This window comes from Apium graveolens, chromosome 8 (genome assembly GCF_009905375.1).
Source record: "Apium graveolens cultivar Ventura chromosome 8, ASM990537v1, whole genome shotgun sequence".
Lineage (NCBI taxonomy): Eukaryota > Viridiplantae > Streptophyta > Magnoliopsida > Apiales > Apiaceae > Apium > Apium graveolens.
The window spans coordinates 212,312,749-212,330,767 of NC_133654.1; the positions used below are offsets into that span (position 1 = coordinate 212,312,749).

Here is an 18,019-nt window from a genome sequence, read left to right on the forward strand (position 1 = left end):
TTAAAATAAATTCTTAAAATTACGGAAACAATCTTAAAATGTTAGACATATCCCAAAATTTATAAAAATGTAATTTTTAAAATTTTAGAACAATTTTCGAAGTGCACGTTATACCCGCTTTTTAACAATTAAGCGAAACGACGCGCGGGTGAAATTAATCCTGAAAATTCCCGAAATAATTTTAAAATTCTCAGAATGTTCCAAACTTAGATAAATATGAGTTTCATAATTTTTGAAGAATTTTAGAATTAAATATGGATTTTACAAATAAAAGCAATTAGAAAAATCATTTAAGGATAAATAATTAATAAATTATTGATTTCTCAATTTCATAAAATCCTAAAAATATTTATTATAATTATAAAACCATAAAAACAATTTTAGAGACACTTCAAATATTTATACAAATAAATTTGCATTAAATCCACTTTTAAAGGTGAAACAATTCAATACCATTCTTTAATTAATCGCGCGGACAACCCAGTACACCATAAATCACACATAGATAATAATCAGACAACACATAGCGGTCAAAACCAATACACATATTTTATTTATCTGATAATTCCATAATTATATATTTAAATAATTCAAAAATACGCGAGTCGTTATATCCTTCCCCCCTTAAAAAGATTCTGTCCTCAGAATCTGGTTTAGTTACACAAGTGAGGATATTTGTCAAGCATATCTGACTCTAATTTCTAAGTAGACCCTTCTACTCGAGGGTTCAAACGTACTCACAATAGGTATGCACTCATTTCCAAGGACTTGCCTTTGACGTTCAAGAATTTGGATCGATCACTATATGCAGAACAACTTGGACAAGAGCCCCATTGGCTCCTGATCAATCACTTAATTTTAAATCAGATTCTTATCATTTTTATCTTTAATAGACTAAACACACTATATGTACACACTGTTGTGACGGTAACATCAACTCATGAACAACCTTATCTATATTTATCAATACCCGAATGGTTCACCAATTTTTAGGACTTAACCTGTCTCTTCTACTTAGACTTATCTAGTCTTCTTTCAAGATGAAACTTGTACTAACACCACTGGTCCTATTCCTATACTTATATTCTCTCTCGATATAATTTCACCTTCTTTCTTTGTCTATTCCGAGCTGCTTCAATCAATATTACTTCACTCTTGGTGTGCTGAATTAATTTAGAATTTAGCAACTTTCTTTCTCCCACTTTATCTTAATAAAAATGGGAACCTACACTCGCGTCCACATGAAGCTTGGTAGAATGGCATTACAAAGCTGACTCGCTGATAAACGATCATTCCAGTGTTTCCTTAAAACTCAACTTCTCAACATATCTTACATTTCTGGCATCACTTCCGTACTTTAACTCTCCATTGAAGGATGATAGGTGGTGCTCATTTTCAACTTGGTTTCCAAACATTTAAACATCTCCTACTATGTTCCATATGTTAAGGCTGAAAAGTAATCTCATAGATTCACGTATTATCACCTTTAAGTATTTGAAGTTCAGATTCCACTCTTTTCAATTCGTTTATTAACTCCTCGGTGGTCTTAATTACATCCAACTCCATCTGTCGGCTTAAGGCACATGTTATCATACGGCTTTGTTTAGACTATTAATGGATTAATTCAGAACTTTTGTTAACCTTAGTCAAAATTTCATTCTTGAAGACTCAACGCATAGTTGCTTTTCTTTTGATCTTTGGAGGAAAATCCTTGGGCATTCCACGCAAACTTGCTTATTCTTTGAGTAGCTGAGGATGTTATCAATAAATACAGTTTGCTTATCTAAGCACTCCTTATATACCATGATTCCTTAATTTATTATAATCGTCTGATACACTTGTTATTTTACATAATGTCATACGAGCTTGCACTTCTCATAACTTATTTTAACCATAATCTCATAAGTTCATTTCTTTTCTTCAACAATATCACTGGTACATTTTATGATTTGCTTGTTGTAAAACCACTTCTTGGTCTGCCTTGTTCATTAGGCTTCCGATACTTCGCCTTAATTCTTTGGCGTGTCCAACACTTCCCAATCTATTTTGAAATTCGCTTCTTATACCTGGTTATCACTATTTTTCCTTAAATTTCCATATATCTTGGCATCTCTTCAATAAATTAAGTACTTAATGTTGTGAATTTTCCTATGGGATCTCATTTCTTAATTCTTCTACTTGTAGCATCCAAGTGCTGGAAGAAAATCTGGAGATATCGTGATCATTTTCCTAGGCGCATAAATTTCCTCTTTCTTACTGCTAACATCGTGATCCATTATCCTCTCTTGACCTCTCGTCATACTATCCATTCTTGCTCCTTTTGGACTATAACCTTTAGCTTCCAATTCCAACTTCCAAAATTCCATAATTAATTCTTCTGGTACAGACTCTATATTCGTTCTCCCCTTTTTGCCTATCGTTTGTCACTATTTTTGCTTTTCCTCATGAATACATACTTTAAATCTTATGGTCCGTATAGATTTTACACATTTCTCTATACATACCATGTTTCCCAATCTTTCAAAAGAAATATTATTACTGTTAGTCTCAATTATGAATAGGATACTTCTGCTCATAAAATTTCGGTTGTCCGGGTGCATATACAATAACTTTATTGTGCTGCATCAACACACATCCTACTCCCTTATGAGAAGCATCACTATGAACTACCAAATCTCCTTGATACTTCCAAAATGATAAAGCAGGTGCTGTAACAATTCTCACTCTTTTAACCTCCAAAAAACTTCCTTTACCCTCCTTCATTTCATATAAACTTCTTACTTTTATTGGTGTTTCTGGTTTCTTTTCATTCATAATAACTTTAATTTCCGCTGAATCTCTTTTGATCTTCTCTATACTGACTAGTCATGCTAAGAACTATACTTCATACAACTTCTTTCTTCTCCAACCTCCCAATTATCATTAAATGCTTTTCCTGGTCCTCCGTTGACTATAAGTATTACAACTACAGCTTATCCAGATATTCCTTCAGGGTTCTGTCCATCAAGTTCAAATATTACTGGTATATTGGTTAATCCAAATGGCAATACGAGAACAATACTTAGTTTTGAAAATTATCTTTGATATACCCATAGGTTTAATCTTCAATTGGTGAAATACCAATTCTTAAATTAATCTTATAAAAGTACTTTGCTTCCTTCGTTTGATCAAACAAATCATTGGGTCAAGGTAACAGATATTTGCTCTTGATACTAAACTTGTTGAGCTCTTGCTAGTCGACGCATAATCACATATTTCCATCTTTCTTATTAACATTTAATACCGGTGCACCTTATGGGGTACACTAGGTCTAATCGCTTCTTCTTCTAGCATTTCTTGTATTTACTTTGCTATCTCCTTCACTTTAACTGGCACCATTCTGTGCGGGGCCTGGGACACCGGCTTCATTTCAGGTGCTAAGTCAGTCATGAACTCAATTTCTATATCCGAAGGAAATGTTGATAACTCATCCAAAAACATATCTTGAAACTCCTTAATTACTATAAAATCTTCAAACTTTGTTTGCTTCCGACTTTTATGTATTCCATAATCACCCTAATGCTCATATCTTGATCACCGTAATCGTCATTAACAAATTCGTTACCTTTTTCATTTTCTGAACCTCCTCACCTTCTCATTTGGCATCCTCAGAATTATATTTTCGTCACGACGGTCTGTCTGGTCATCACGCTTTAGTAGTCAATCCATTCCTTAGAATAATATCAAATCCTCTTATCTTCCATGATATCAATTCTGCACAACTTATTACCAGGAATCTCAATTTCACCATTGGTACTTACTTATTTATCAATTACACGTTCTTGACTTGCTAATCCTTTAATCATAATCTTACCAACAAAACTTTGAGATAAACAATTATGTTTCTCTCACATCTTTTAATACTTTAACATATAAGGTAGTCACCCTAATCATCTATGTTATCATAGTTTCTCGTTCTTGGAGACGTATTCCTCATTGGAGTAGATTCCCTTGACTCTTAGTGCATCTCTGACTGGGCTAGTGATTTGCAATTTTCGTCATATGCCTTTGTTTACTTTCCATGCGTAAAATGTAGATGGAACTTCGTCCGCTTAATTCAGGATACGTTGATTTCTGTTTGAAAACTTCTTGCAAAGAGCGACAGTACAACGAGACGACTAGAAGGATTTAAAGTCCAACAAAAATAGAATTGAAAAGTAAGAAGAAGTAAGGATTTGGATATGAATGAGATAACCACATTGGTACTTAAGATGGCCAGTCTTTCGTACCATATGGCATACAGCATATGATTAGGTGGCGTCCCACCCGACTCTTCATCATTCTGTCAAAGTGTCTTACCATAACACTATTTGTCGCAATCAAAAAGCAAAAATTGAGGGAAGCAATTAGATTTGAAAGAAATGCAATATCCTCCTTTTCGATATCATAGCAAGGAGTTTATTTAAGAAAAGAAGTTCATACTTATTTAAGAAATCAAAAAGGGAATATACGTTGTAATATTGAAGACAAGAACGATACCATTGCTCACTATCCACATTTCACTTGTATTCATCTTTTGAGCTTGTTCGATCATATCTCCATTATTTCATATAATAACTTAGAAAGTACGTTGAAATGCCTTCGCAAATTAAACATTATGGTAGATTCTTACTTGTCAGTCTTGCGTTTTTATCATCACACCTCTACATATAATACTTTAACAACTCGATCATAAGGATGTCCCTTACCAGACTACCTCGAGTTTCCTTTTTCAATTTAGAATAACCCCGAAGCATTCAACATAGCAATCCTTTTGTTAATAGTATTCTTCTTTTTAGGAAATCTGGAAATCTTCTCAATCTCCTTCAGTCATACTCAGACTTTTGTTAAATCAATGAACTCTTTGAACTTGGATAATCCTGTAATTGGATGAGTAATTGCTCCGTACACTAATTCTGTTGTTAATCTTATCAAACAATATTTGTACCTTTATGTTGATAATAACCAACTTCTTCCTAATCGCGGATCACTTTATCCTCTGAATTAACAATACTAAGTCTGAAACAGCATTCTTCCAGGTAATCCAGGCCTTCTATCAAACACGAAACTCAAGTAGTAACTTGACAACCAATGTTTAAAAATTATTTTATTCGAAAAGGCTTTTAGAAATTTGTAAAAGAAAATCTTTTTCGAAAACTTGTTTAAAAAGTTTGGAAAATCACAAACCTGGTTGTCCTTACTATATGAGTTGGTTGTTGTCCTTCCGACCTATAACAAGGTACCATATTAAAGAAACAATTATATAAAAGTTCATTCACTCCAATCTACCTTTTCTTCTTCATCGGGTCCATTTGCCTTCCTTAATCGATGAAAACTTCAATTGTCGTTGCATGTAATCTTATTCGTAGCTTCACATCAAAACTTTTATACTGGTAAAACTCCCGACGTTATCGTTGCAGTAGTTAAGTAGAACATGCTATCCAATGGTCAACAAATCTATTTTATAGAACAAAGTTTGCTCGTATCACATCACATCACTACTTTACATATCGCATTCATCATAGCACCATCATTGAATTTCACCAAAAATTCCAGATCTTTACCTTTCTCTCTAACTCTTTCAAAATTCATCTAATTCATCCCATAATTATTCACGGGTGGCTTAGTCACTAAGGGCTTCTTTTAACCCGATAACAACTATCCTCTGAAACACTCAAATCTCCTCTCTAAACTTCGTCTCACCTCTATTTATAACTCAAGCGCTCACCATTTACTGTAGCTCTCGAATCCATGCTCGTAGGTACAATCGCTTCATAGGACAAGTTCTAAACTGGGGGTATAGAACATGATGTAGGGTAAACTAAAGAGATATACTCATACCCGAATGTCCAATAAAATTAAACAGAGGGAGGTTCTCGAATGGGTAGTCTCGTATTAAAAGGTAGAAGAATAGCGTAGAATAGCTTGAAGAGGTGCAACTGTCATAACGGAAGGTAACGCCATTAATACTGATGGAGGAACAAGGTGCAAATCCAATCTGACAGAAGATGACGATCCTTGAATGGAAAGCTCCAAACGATCAAATGACATTGGGAAATCAGGATCTGCCATTGCCGTTGTCTGGAAATCACGTCGCAAGCTGAGAATCCCGAATCGCAATACGAATTGTGTCGGAGACCTACTATACCATCGCACTCAACCTCACAACATCTTATCTTTCTATTTCCTATTCATAATCCTAACCCTCTACCCAATCCCCACAATCTAGGCTTGTTTCAGTGACTTATAACCTGTAGCTCTGATACCAATCTGTGGCGCCCTCCAAACCCGGGTCAGAAGTTTGGGGTCCACCACACATATACAATATATAAACTTGAATAAGAAATATTATTTGCAATGACCCTGCTTTACATAACCACGGATCGCAACAGGTTAAAGTATGAAAACAAGCCACAATCTTAACCTTATTTACAACGTACCAAATCCCAACTAATTTAACTTACAATTGATAATAAAATCATTCTTACAATTTGACTATCTCTATACCGCATGAAGCTTCTGCTAGCTCGATTCAACTCAACTGGAGCCTTAGCCTGTACTTTGGACTGAGGAACTTCACTATCATCCATATTCTTTTCAATTGTAAAATATATAAATGAATTCGCAAGGGTGAGCTAATTAGCTCAGCAAGTCATAATAGTGATAATTGAGGTTATACAATGATCAAATGAGATGATTCAAGGGAATCAAGTTTCTTTTTAACTAATCATTAGAATTGGATATGCATTTTAAGTTTTAAAAACTAAGGTTAGGCTGCTGATCAGTCACGCACTAACCCCGAGCAAGTACACAACACTGCTTTAATTACTGGATCCAAGGCACACATTGGCCTAACTTGACCATTGGTATGGTCTGACCACGAATCTGGTTCACATATATAAAAATTATCCAATCCTAAAGCAGTTCAATATGATAACAATATGATTCAATAAAGCAAGATCATAATCAATAATGGTTAAACATTTGCATAAAAACGTAAGGAAACTCATTGACATCTCAAGGGTATATCAGGGTATGTATAAGAACAGTTTTCCAGTTTGTAAAATGATCAGGTGTTGGACCAGTAATGATTTTTCAGGTATAGCTCTTTGATGTTATAAAGAATAGTCGAGGTATAGAAATTTCTGTGTTTTTAAACAATTTTGTTCCAGTGTTTGGTGTCTGGTAGTTATACATTTGGGGAGTAGTTACATATTTGGGTGGTTTGGCATCTGAAAATCACTGAAGGATGGTTTACAAATAATAAGGCTTATGGCTCAAGGATCAAGAGAAATCAGGATTCAAGGTTAAATAGTTTAAAACACTTGCAATACAAAACATGAGTTGTTTTAAATAATAGCGACATGTTATGAACCAGTTCGAAAATAATTGCAATATATCTTGAAGAAAAGTTCGGAAGCACTTGCCTCACAGGGCTTTACAACTGCTACTGACCAACTCTGAGCCGAGTCTGCTGCTCAGGCTTTAACGTCCAACCACTAGACCATATTACATTCGATTTTTATACTCAAGTTTTTCTGTTGAAACTCTATTGAGCTCGTCGACTGAGTACTAGGTCATCTCTAGTGCATCGTTTACTTTCAGGTTCCCGATTATAACCTACAGGGTCGAAATCACTACTAGAAAAAAGACCTTAGACATCGGTTTTTAACCGATGTCTATGTAAAAAATGTATGATGTCTTCGCGACTGATGTTAAATGTATTTTCTCATAGACAACGGTTAAAAACCGATGTCTATATAATATTACACATCATTTCTGAAAAATTTCTGATGTCTAATTCACATTGATGTTATATAATTGTTTAATGTCAAGTTCAGAAATGTAATATTAGGACGATTAGGCCTGTTTAAAACTATAACACACAATCAATATTTATAAAATAACATCGGTTAAAAATAAAAAACCGATGTCTATATCTTATTAGACATCGATCATTTTCTAAGTACCCGATGTCAATGTTGATAATAGACATCGATCATTTTCTAAGTACCCGATGTCAATGTTGATAATAGACATCGGTTGTTTTCTAAAAAACCGATGTTAGTATGATAAATAGACATCGGGTGTTTAATTTTAAATCGATGTTATTACCCTATTTTCATGTGCTAATATTCCTTTATTAACATCGAATATTTTATTTTTCTGATGTCTTTGTGATTTTAAGACATTGCTTTTATATGTGTACACTGATGTTATTTATGGTTTTTTAACATCGGTTCTAATAACAATGTGATGTCTGTTTCTATTATAATTAAACTGAGCATCTCTGTTTTTGCATGAACCAGAAAACTCCATATGGTAAAATCCAATCAACCAACAATTTTCCATCCAACCAACCAACAATTTTCACCCCATCAACCAACAATTAACCCAGATTCAACCAACAACAGTTTTTATCCAATCAACAACCTAAAACATCTACTAGAAAATTCAAACATCTACATTAACCAACCAACAACAAATATATAGCGAAAATAGTTCTGACACATTATCAAACATGCATCTTACAAATTCGATCATCAAGTACATTATGAAACCAGAATTTACAGTAGCGAGGCAAGGAAATTTACAATCTACATTTTGTCTTGAATGAAGTCGATAACATCACATCGAACCTGGTCTAGCTCCTCTAGAGTGTAAGACTTGCGAGTCTTGGTCGCCCACTAAAAATTGAGTAAACTGAAAAGGGAAATCATAAAAAAATGCATCTAAAATGCCACATTCAGTCATACAAAAATGAATGTACGGACCTTAGAAGTAAAAGAAATTTCCCTATCCTCAATAATTTCCTTCATGTACCTCATGACCACATAACCACATTCAACCCCACCAGGCTGTTTCGGGGATCCCTGTTAAGATAAAAAAAACTGGCTTTACAAACTGATTAAATCAAGATTACTGTCGTACTATAAAAATTATAATATAAATTACGTACTACAAGATTCTTGATTTTAGGAGCTTTGTTACCCCTTCCTATTTGAGAATTAACTTGTTTTATTGTCCTGCATATTATAATGACACGGTGTCAAGAGTCATATTTCGAATACAAGAAATAAATGAAAACAACCTAAAAAATAAAAGAAATAATGTTACTCTGATAAAGCTTTTTCTAAATCATCAAAATGAGTTGGATGAGGCAAAGGATTGAGAATGTAAATGTCGCCATCCCATATTACGACCAGAATCCAGTGACAACTGTATTATTATAAATTTACACAAGTCAGATATTTTAAAAAATAGCCTAAAAACCTGAAAGAAAATTAAATTAATAGATTACAATATGCATTTAAAAATACTTACTGATGATTATGTGGCAGGAAGAATATATGATTTTGATTACCCTCTTTCAACCGACTACCAACATTTCGTTGAAAATCAGCATTCAAATTAAAGTTGGCGCCAGGATCAAAAAATCCATACAGGACCACATCATCATTCTTGCGAACCCTCTTAATTGTACTATGCAAGTGCCTATACATATGTGGGAGAAATTAAAATTACTAGCAGACCAGTTGTGCGATAATTCAAACAAAACCTATAACCACGAAAATAAATTACTTACGCCATATACGCAGATATCGCAGCTTGTCCAATCATGTCAAACTCTAACAATGCTTTTAAATTCTCATGCAATATATATATTGTCTTCTCAACTCCAAACACATCGGAATCACATGGAATAGGGATCGATTCCCCGCTGGCTTTCATAAATGTCGTAGCATGTTTGTACAATACCTTGTATTGGCGTGGCACTTTCTTGCTGACCTTGACATGAGTGAACTCTTGTTGAATTTTATGCACCTCACCCTTGTTCTTTGACTGCGACACATCTCTTTTCTTTTTCTACAAAAAAATGAAAGAATATAAGTAAACATTTATTCACCTAATTAACCCCTATTTTTTAACTTTTATACAACTTTAGCAACCAACAAGCACATGTAAATACCACAATTGTCCGTAGGCTGATTAAATTTCGAGGCCATGCCAAGTGTGAACCAACGGCTTCACGAACATGTTCAATTTCACCAGGTATAGGGACGGGAACTAAAGCATCTGGTTGGATATGTCCATCAACCGACACACGAGCATGTCCAGGCTTCAGGGGCACTCCATGAACCGAAACATTCATTTCATCATCTTTGAAAACATTACCAAAAGCAACCTTATTTTTGATGCTATCCACCGAAAGCTCACAAATTTGTGGACCCTATAATTGTAAGGAGTAAATTATATAATTACTCTACAATTTGAAGAACCGTATAATTACAATAATATTTGTGAAATATACCTTCTTTTCTGATGGAGGGGGTTGATCATAAGCAAGACAATCATCATTCACCAATATTTCTTTTGCTTTTGGTTCTCCTTCAACTGGTTGGCAACTTGCTCTCTCCAAAAAATTCGGAGACTGCTGATTAGATCCTGTAAACAATGACTTGAGCTCAGCCATTTCCCGCCTTGTTCTTACCAACTCCTCCTGTAGCACTCTATCACGGGCCAACAACTCCGCCTTGGTAATTGCAGGTTTTCTCTCTTTCGGCAGATTAAAGAACATTTTTGGGGTGACAAAACCTCCAACTCCTCGAACCCTGCCTGAATGCTCAGGAGTTTCGAGTGCCGTAGTCAACACATTATCAGTTCCAGATGGTACGAATTCACCCTTCTCCTTCTTTTCGAGTAATTCATCCTAATGCAGATATGAATACACATCAGATCTTAGGGACATATTATGAATAATGAAGGAATAAACAGATTTCTCACTATAATCTGTTTTTCTCGATTAAATGCAGTTTTTTTTATAATTTTTACTTACAATTCTGGCAAATACTGCTTCTTTATCTTCATCAAGTTCCTCATCATCTAGCTTTGACTTTCGAGCCTTTTTCCAAAATATTGCCCGATCTGGTTTCTCCTCGGGCTTTAGTTTGCCTTTTTTTATCTGTTTAAGATGAGAAAAAATTAAAAGGTGCTTTATTTGTTGAAGATGAGAAAAAATTATAGCTAGGTTCTTACTTCATCCTCTTGTAAACCAATGTAACCCTTCCTTGACAAACGATGATGATATTTTTGATTATGCACTCTTTCGCTCTGCAGGGTGCGTAGTTTCTGCATCATACAACGAATAATTATATCCAAGTAAATATTCTAAATCCAAAAAGGGTACACTGGCAAAGAAAATGCATCCATACCAGCCACTTATCACCTGTCCTCTGTGCAATAAATCTCGTCCAAGCTTCTTGACCCACAAACCGATAATTTTTTGGAGGCCTCTTCAGTTTCTTCTTTTTTTCAGCATATGGCATCACGTGTTTAGTTGTTAAATCAGTTTTAAACTGTCTCCACTTCTCTCCTGCAGACTTAAGCACCATAGCCTCACTTTCCGGAGCAACTTTAAATGTACCCTATGGACAATAAAATACACAAGTTTATAAGGCTTAGATAGTAGTACTAAAAATATGTTGTGTGTGTCAACTATAATTTAATACCTTAATATCAAGCCATAATTTAACTTTCAATTCCCGATCCATATTTGGCCAGCTGTCAATGTCGATAGGAATCATAGTTCTTGCCAGGTGCCCTATGTAGGACTGTAAGGTACACCTAGTATCTCCGACAGGAACTCCAAACTCATTGTATCTGATTTTAAATCTCTTGCCCTGGGCCTTCCTTACCAATACTATTTTAAGAGAGGAAACACCTCGTGCAGCTCCCAACCTTCTTTTCGCAGAATTAGAATTAGTTGTTGTTTCTTGTTCAGACTGTTGCTTTTCAGTTTGAGGTTCACTTGGTGCTTGTCCATCCTGATCACAGTGCTCTTCAACCTCCTGATCACAATGTTCTTCGACCTCTTTAACTTTTTTAGATTTGCTTTTGTTGGTTCTCTTTTTCTTTGCCATTTTTGTCCTTCACTCTGAATAATAAAACAAGAAATAATTAGTCACTGAATAAATGAAACTCTACATGAATTAAAATACATTCAAAATTACATATGCATGAATAAAAATGCATTGAAAATTACAACTGGAAAATTTCAAAACAAATACAAAAACAAAATACAAAAAAATTATAAAAGAAAAATTACAAAAGAAAAATGCATTAGTCACTATAATTCATGTACTCAAAAAAATTACAAAGGAAAATTAAATATGCTGATTAAATTATAACAAGCAAAAAGTACAGAGAGCAAAATTAACAGGATCATTTTTTAACCCAAATTCCCTCAACATTAGGCCTAATACTATGCGCAACGTCTTCATTGGTCACATCAGAAGCAGGGATGTTAGAGCAGAAGGGAGGATGTTCCATGATCGTGTCACCCAAATCATCGTCGTTATATAACTCTTGATAGTCTCTAGTTATGGAAGTTAACACGATCGACCAAGTAGGATCAACCAGATCTTTAATGTAAAACACCTGGTTGACTTGGTCAACAGAGACATATTTATCCTTCTTATGGCCTTGTCGATTGAAATCCACAAGTGTGAAGCCAAGATCGTCGATCTTTATGCCTTTATCATTCTCTGCCCATTTACACAAGAAGAGTGGAGCTTTGAACTCATGGTAATCCAACTCCCATACTTCCAAGATTATGCCATAAAAGGTCATATCACTCTCAATGAGGTTTAAATCTTTCGCACTGGACACCTGGACTGCCTTAGCAACCACATAAACTCCACTGTTTTGAACAACTCGCGCATCATCTCGGTCTTTTGTAAAGTATCGGACTCCATTGACTGAAAAACCTTGATAAGTTAAAACAGAAAATGATGGTTTTCCAGCGAGCCATCGTATCGTCTCTGAAACAGCATCGGGATTTCCCTTCATTTCACTACTTACCTATACATAATATTATATAATAAAAAAATCCATCAGTTGCAAACTACAACTAACAACTATTTAAGTAGACAATACACAAAACCTACTCTTTTTTTCAAACCAATCGGCAAATAGCCGATTGTGCTCTCCCATGAGCCAATGAACACTTTTTTTCTTCCCTCGGTAAATTTCATCCAAATACTCCTTGTGCATTCTGAGAATATGCATAAATATTAGAAATAACCCACAAAAATTACATCTTCAAACAAATAGGACAAGTTAATAAAATAAACGTACACGATATAGGAATACACTTCATCATTGTTTTGAAGGACATACAGATGAGCCTCATCTCGCTCTTTTTCTTCCACGACCTTTATTATCACGGCAGATAATGGACCAGATTGCTTGCCTTGCTCAACTGGAATGCCGGCAGTTGTACAAGTATGGCTCATAAATTCTGTGCAGAATTCTACTGATTCTTTTTTAAGGTAGCTTTCTGCCATACAACCTTCAGGATAATATCGGTTTCGTACGTAGCTCTTTAGCACTTTATTGAATCGTTCGAAGGCATACATCCATCTATAAAATACCGGTCCACATAAACGCACTTCTAGGACTAAGTGGACAATAAGATGTAACATTACATCAAAAAATGATGAAGGGAATATTTTTTCTAGATCGCATAAGGTTATTATTACATCTGACTGCAATTTATCGAGTTTCGAGACATCGACAACTTTGCTGCATAAAGCATTAAAAAAGAAACACAGTCGTATGATTGTGACCCTAACATTTTTTGGGAGAACGGATCGAATGGCAACAGGGAGGAGTTGTTGGAGAAGGATATGGCAGTCATGGGACTTAAGCCCGTATATCTTCAAATCAGACATGGATACACAATTTTTTATGTTTGATCCATGTCCAGAAGGAAGTTTCATAGACAAAAATGAGTTCAACACTTTCTTTTTTTCAACCTTCGACAAAGTAAAAGGGGAAGGAGGCAGATAGGTCTTCTTTTCTCCTACTTGAGGAGCTAAATCATGTCTAACACCCATATCAATCATATCACGATGTGCCGCCTCACTATCTTTTGACTTTCGCATATTTAATAACGTCCCAAGCAGATTATCACACACATTTTTCTCGATGTGCATAACATCGAGACAGTGGCGAACATGATGATATTTCCAATATTCTAACTCAAAGAAAACAGATTTTTTCTTCCATGGACATTCCACCTTCTTCGACTTCTTCACCTCTTTTCCAAAACAAAAATCAATTTGTTCCTGACGCGCTAACACTTCTTCTCCGGAAAGGGGTTGACATGCGTTCCCCAACTCTTGTTGTCCGTTAAAGGCCGCCTTCTGCCTCCTATAAGGGTGCTGCCTAGGCAAATAACGGTGATGACCTTGGAAGCACATCTTCCTACTATGACTTAAATATTTAGCCACAGTATCGTTACCACAAATTGGACAACTCTTATAACCCTTATTCACGCAGCCTGACAAGTTTCCATATGCTGGAAAATCATTTATAGTCCATAATAAAATTGCTTTTAGAGTGAAATATGATTTACTATAGGCGTCATAAACGTTTGGCTCACCTTCTTCCCAAAGTTTTTTCAGATCATCAATCAACGGTTGTAAATAAACGTCGATGTTATTTCCCGGCTCATGTGGACCAGGAACTAAAACTGACAACATCATGAACTTCCTTTTCATGCATAACAACGGAGGAAGATTGTACGTTACCAACACTACTGGCCAGCATGTATATCGATTGACTAACCCATTAGTATGCGGGTTGATACCATCCGCTGATAAAGCCGACCTAATATTCCTAGATTCACTACCAAAGGCAGGCCACCGGTAATCGATATTCCTCCAAGAAGGAGAGTCGGCCGGATGTCGCATCTTGTCATCATTTATTCGCTGATTTGCATGCCAAGTCATGAGTTCAGCAGTAGAGGGAGATTTAAATAACCGTTTAAATCTTGGAATTATAGGAAAATACCACATGACCTTGGCTGGAACATTGACCCTAAGTTGGCCATTCTTCCGTACTTTCCAACGTGACAGCTTGCAATGAGGACATTGAGAAGCATCAGAATGTATGCCCCTATACAGTATACAATCATTGGGACATGAATGAATTTTTATATACACTAGACTTAAATCGGATAAAGTTTTCTTCGCTTCATATGCGTTAGGAGGCAACACATTATCTTTGGGAAGGATCGAGCCAACTGAAGAGAGCAGCTCAGTAAAGGCAGTGTCGCTAATACCAAACCTAGCTTTCCAGTTGTGCAATTTTAACATTGACTCTAACTTTGTGCACTCGCTGCCCTCAAACAACGGTTGTTCCGCATCAACAACAAACCTCTGAAAATCATATGAATCCTTATCGTAATTACCCGAATTAAAAGCGGCTTCACAAACTTCAACAGTTTCTGATGCAACAAAGTGCTCTATAGGTTGGTCTGAAGCAGGACGCGTACTACCTATAGAAGACCTAGTACTCCTAGTAGATTTTTCTTCATGCCAAATCCAATCAACATACCCCAAACTAAAACCATGATCGTAGATATGTCCCCTTATGATTTTGGTTGAGAATTTTTTAAAATTCACACATCGACCACATGGACAAGGAATTATTTTAGGATCTTTACAATTTTCTTCAGCGAAAATCAAGAATTCTTCGACGCCAATTTCAAATTCTAAAGAATCCCTATCTTTTGATATCCACGACTTATCCATAAATGAAAATGTATGACCAGCAATCTAGCAACCTAACCACCAGATGGTCATTTCAACATCAAAGCGCGAATTAATCAATACAAGTGCACATATTTAAGTGCATATAAACAAAACCAAGAAAGTCAACATTGTTTAACTAGCATAATCAATACAAGTGCACATATTCAAGCACGAATTAATAACAAACATGCCCTTAAAAAATTGAAAGATTTTACACAAATGACAACTAGTACATTCATGGCATCTCATCTATTAAAAGAGAACGATACACTAAATCTGATACATAAACAACAATCCAAATCAAATAATGTATACATAAATAATGACAGATCGGTTACTGGTGAATCCCTTCCTACATAATGTATACAAAAAAAAGGAAAAAAGCAAACGAATAAGAATTTCTAACCTCCTTCTTGAAGTAAAATGTGCAGGCACTGTCAAATTCCGAGACTTGATGAGATAATCTGCAAATGGACAAAATCGAATTTAAAAACATACTATTACTTAAAACTTTAAACGGACAAAAATCGGAAGATATCAACCAGAAAAGAAAAATACATGCAAATATCAAACCTAATTGATATATTTAGGCAAACCTAAATATATATACACAAGAACACAAACCTAATTTATGTTAAAAAAATGCAGATTTATGTAAATATATTTAAAACAACTCAAGAAAAAATATAAAATTAGAGTACAAACCTTATTTGGCTCAATGAATTTCAAAACCTGTTCAAAAAGGAAAAAACCCATTAAAATTTATGAACAAACCCTAATTGAACAAATGTAACCTAATCGAACATACAAACCTAAATGAACAAACATACCTGTTCAGAAATTCGGGTTTCTCGTAGATGGATTTTGATTAACTGATGGTGTTCTTCAATTTGGGTTTAATTAAAACCTATGTACTTATTATAAACTGATATGGTATGTGTGTGAGATAGAGAGAGATGGAAGAGAGAGGGAGAGAAGCAGAGAGATGGAAGAGAGAGGGAAAGAGAACTAGAGAGAGTAAGCTCAGAGAGAGAGAGCAGAGAGAGTGAGAGTAAGAGAGAGAGAGCAGAGAGAGAGTGAGAGAGAGACAGGAAAAATAATTAGGGGGGAGAAACGGGTTTTTTTTTCGGTTAAGGGGGGGAATATTTGGGGAATAAGGGGGGAAAGTTTCCGCGTTTTTTTAATTTTTTTTAAGTTAACCATCGACAACGGTTGTAAAATACAACCGATGTCTATAAAACAAAGACATCGGTTATATAGAATACCGATGTCTAACTAACATTTTTCATTTTTGAAAAATAAGTATAGACATCGGTTATTTTCTGGACCGATGTCTAAAACAATAAGTAACATCGGTTTTAAAATAACCGATGTCTAAATGAACTTTAACATCGGTCGTCTGAGCAACCGATGTCTAAGGACCGATGTCTATTGACAGAATTCTAGTAGTGAATACCCTACGTTAGACATCTAGGTATGCTTGACATATCCTCGATACTAATTCTTACCCAACGATATTCAAACCTAACTCGTAATTATTCATATTAGAATAACACAGAAAATAATTAGGGTTCACATTCTCGAAATCGATCTAATGTTCATTTTCAGAAAATACGTATACTCGTCATTTTACGAAATTAGGGTTACTGTGTTTTGGTCAAAACATACAACACAACATGCAATCAGGTTCTGTATAAAACATGCGTATATGTATTTACTTATATTCGCTCGACGTCCCGATAATCCTCGGATACATTCCCGTATTTCCGTAGTTTGATTTTCCCGGAAATCGGGCAGCGTCCCCTTTGTTTATCGGACTACCCGTCGAAATATCAATCGACGTCAAACCAACAATAATCAATTTCACAACTACAATTCCAACCACCAGTTCGATTCAACAATCAATCCAATCACAATTCGTCAACTAATTTACGTACTTGATTTTAATGTAAAATTAAATTTTCGTTTCAACGATAATCTCACGAACTAATTTATTTGTTTTCAAATATTAGGACTCAGAATCATATCATCACCGTCCACCGTCGACTCACCGAAGTTCACCGTCGACGGCGGCAAAATTTGCGGGTACCCGATTAAACTCGGATTTCCTACGCAAATTTTGCCGATTAAAACTATTTGAATAATCATAAAATTTATTCGAATTCTTTCTAAAATAATCCGACTAATTAAAAACAATTTTTATTCGGATTTCTAGAATAATTCTGAATAAACCATATGGAAATTCACTGGGTTTTTTTTTCAATAATCATTTCGACTAGCTAACAATAAGCCATTCGGCTTTTCAGAAATACAAAGGTTCAAGGAACTGATCCAACTGCAAAACACAGTCATATAACCACACGAAGAACACGCGCCGACTACCCTGCCAGAAAACAAACCGG

The 18,019-nt window shown here is 35.2% G+C and overlaps 1 protein-coding gene across 1 annotated transcript; it reads right to left on the bottom strand.

Moving 5' to 3' along the window:
• Positions 1–12,240: 12,240 nt before the first annotated feature.
• On the bottom strand, positions 12,241–15,617 carry LOC141680308 (uncharacterized). The gene is made up of 3 exons (XM_074486571.1): positions 13,156–15,617; positions 12,955–13,072; positions 12,241–12,879 (listed from the first exon to the last, which is right to left on the bottom strand). The coding sequence occupies exons 1-3, from the start codon at positions 15,615–15,617 to the stop codon at positions 12,241–12,243; spliced, it is 3,219 nt and encodes a 1,072-aa protein (XP_074342672.1).
• Positions 15,618–18,019: the final 2,402 nt, after the last annotated feature.

Bases quoted from the DNA above. Each gene is read 5' to 3' on its own strand.
- LOC141680308 (XM_074486571.1), bottom strand. From the start codon at position 15,617: ATGGATAAGTCGTGGATATCAAAAGATAGGGATTCTTTAGAATTTGAA. The intron at 13,073-13,155 runs GTACGTTTATTT...GCATATTCTCAG, and splicing joins GAAGTGTATTCCTATATCGT to AATGCACAAGGAGTATTTGG. The intron at 12,880-12,954 runs GTATTGTCTACT...TATTATGTATAG, and splicing joins AAAAAAAGAGTAGGTTTTGT to GTAAGTAGTGAAATGAAGGG.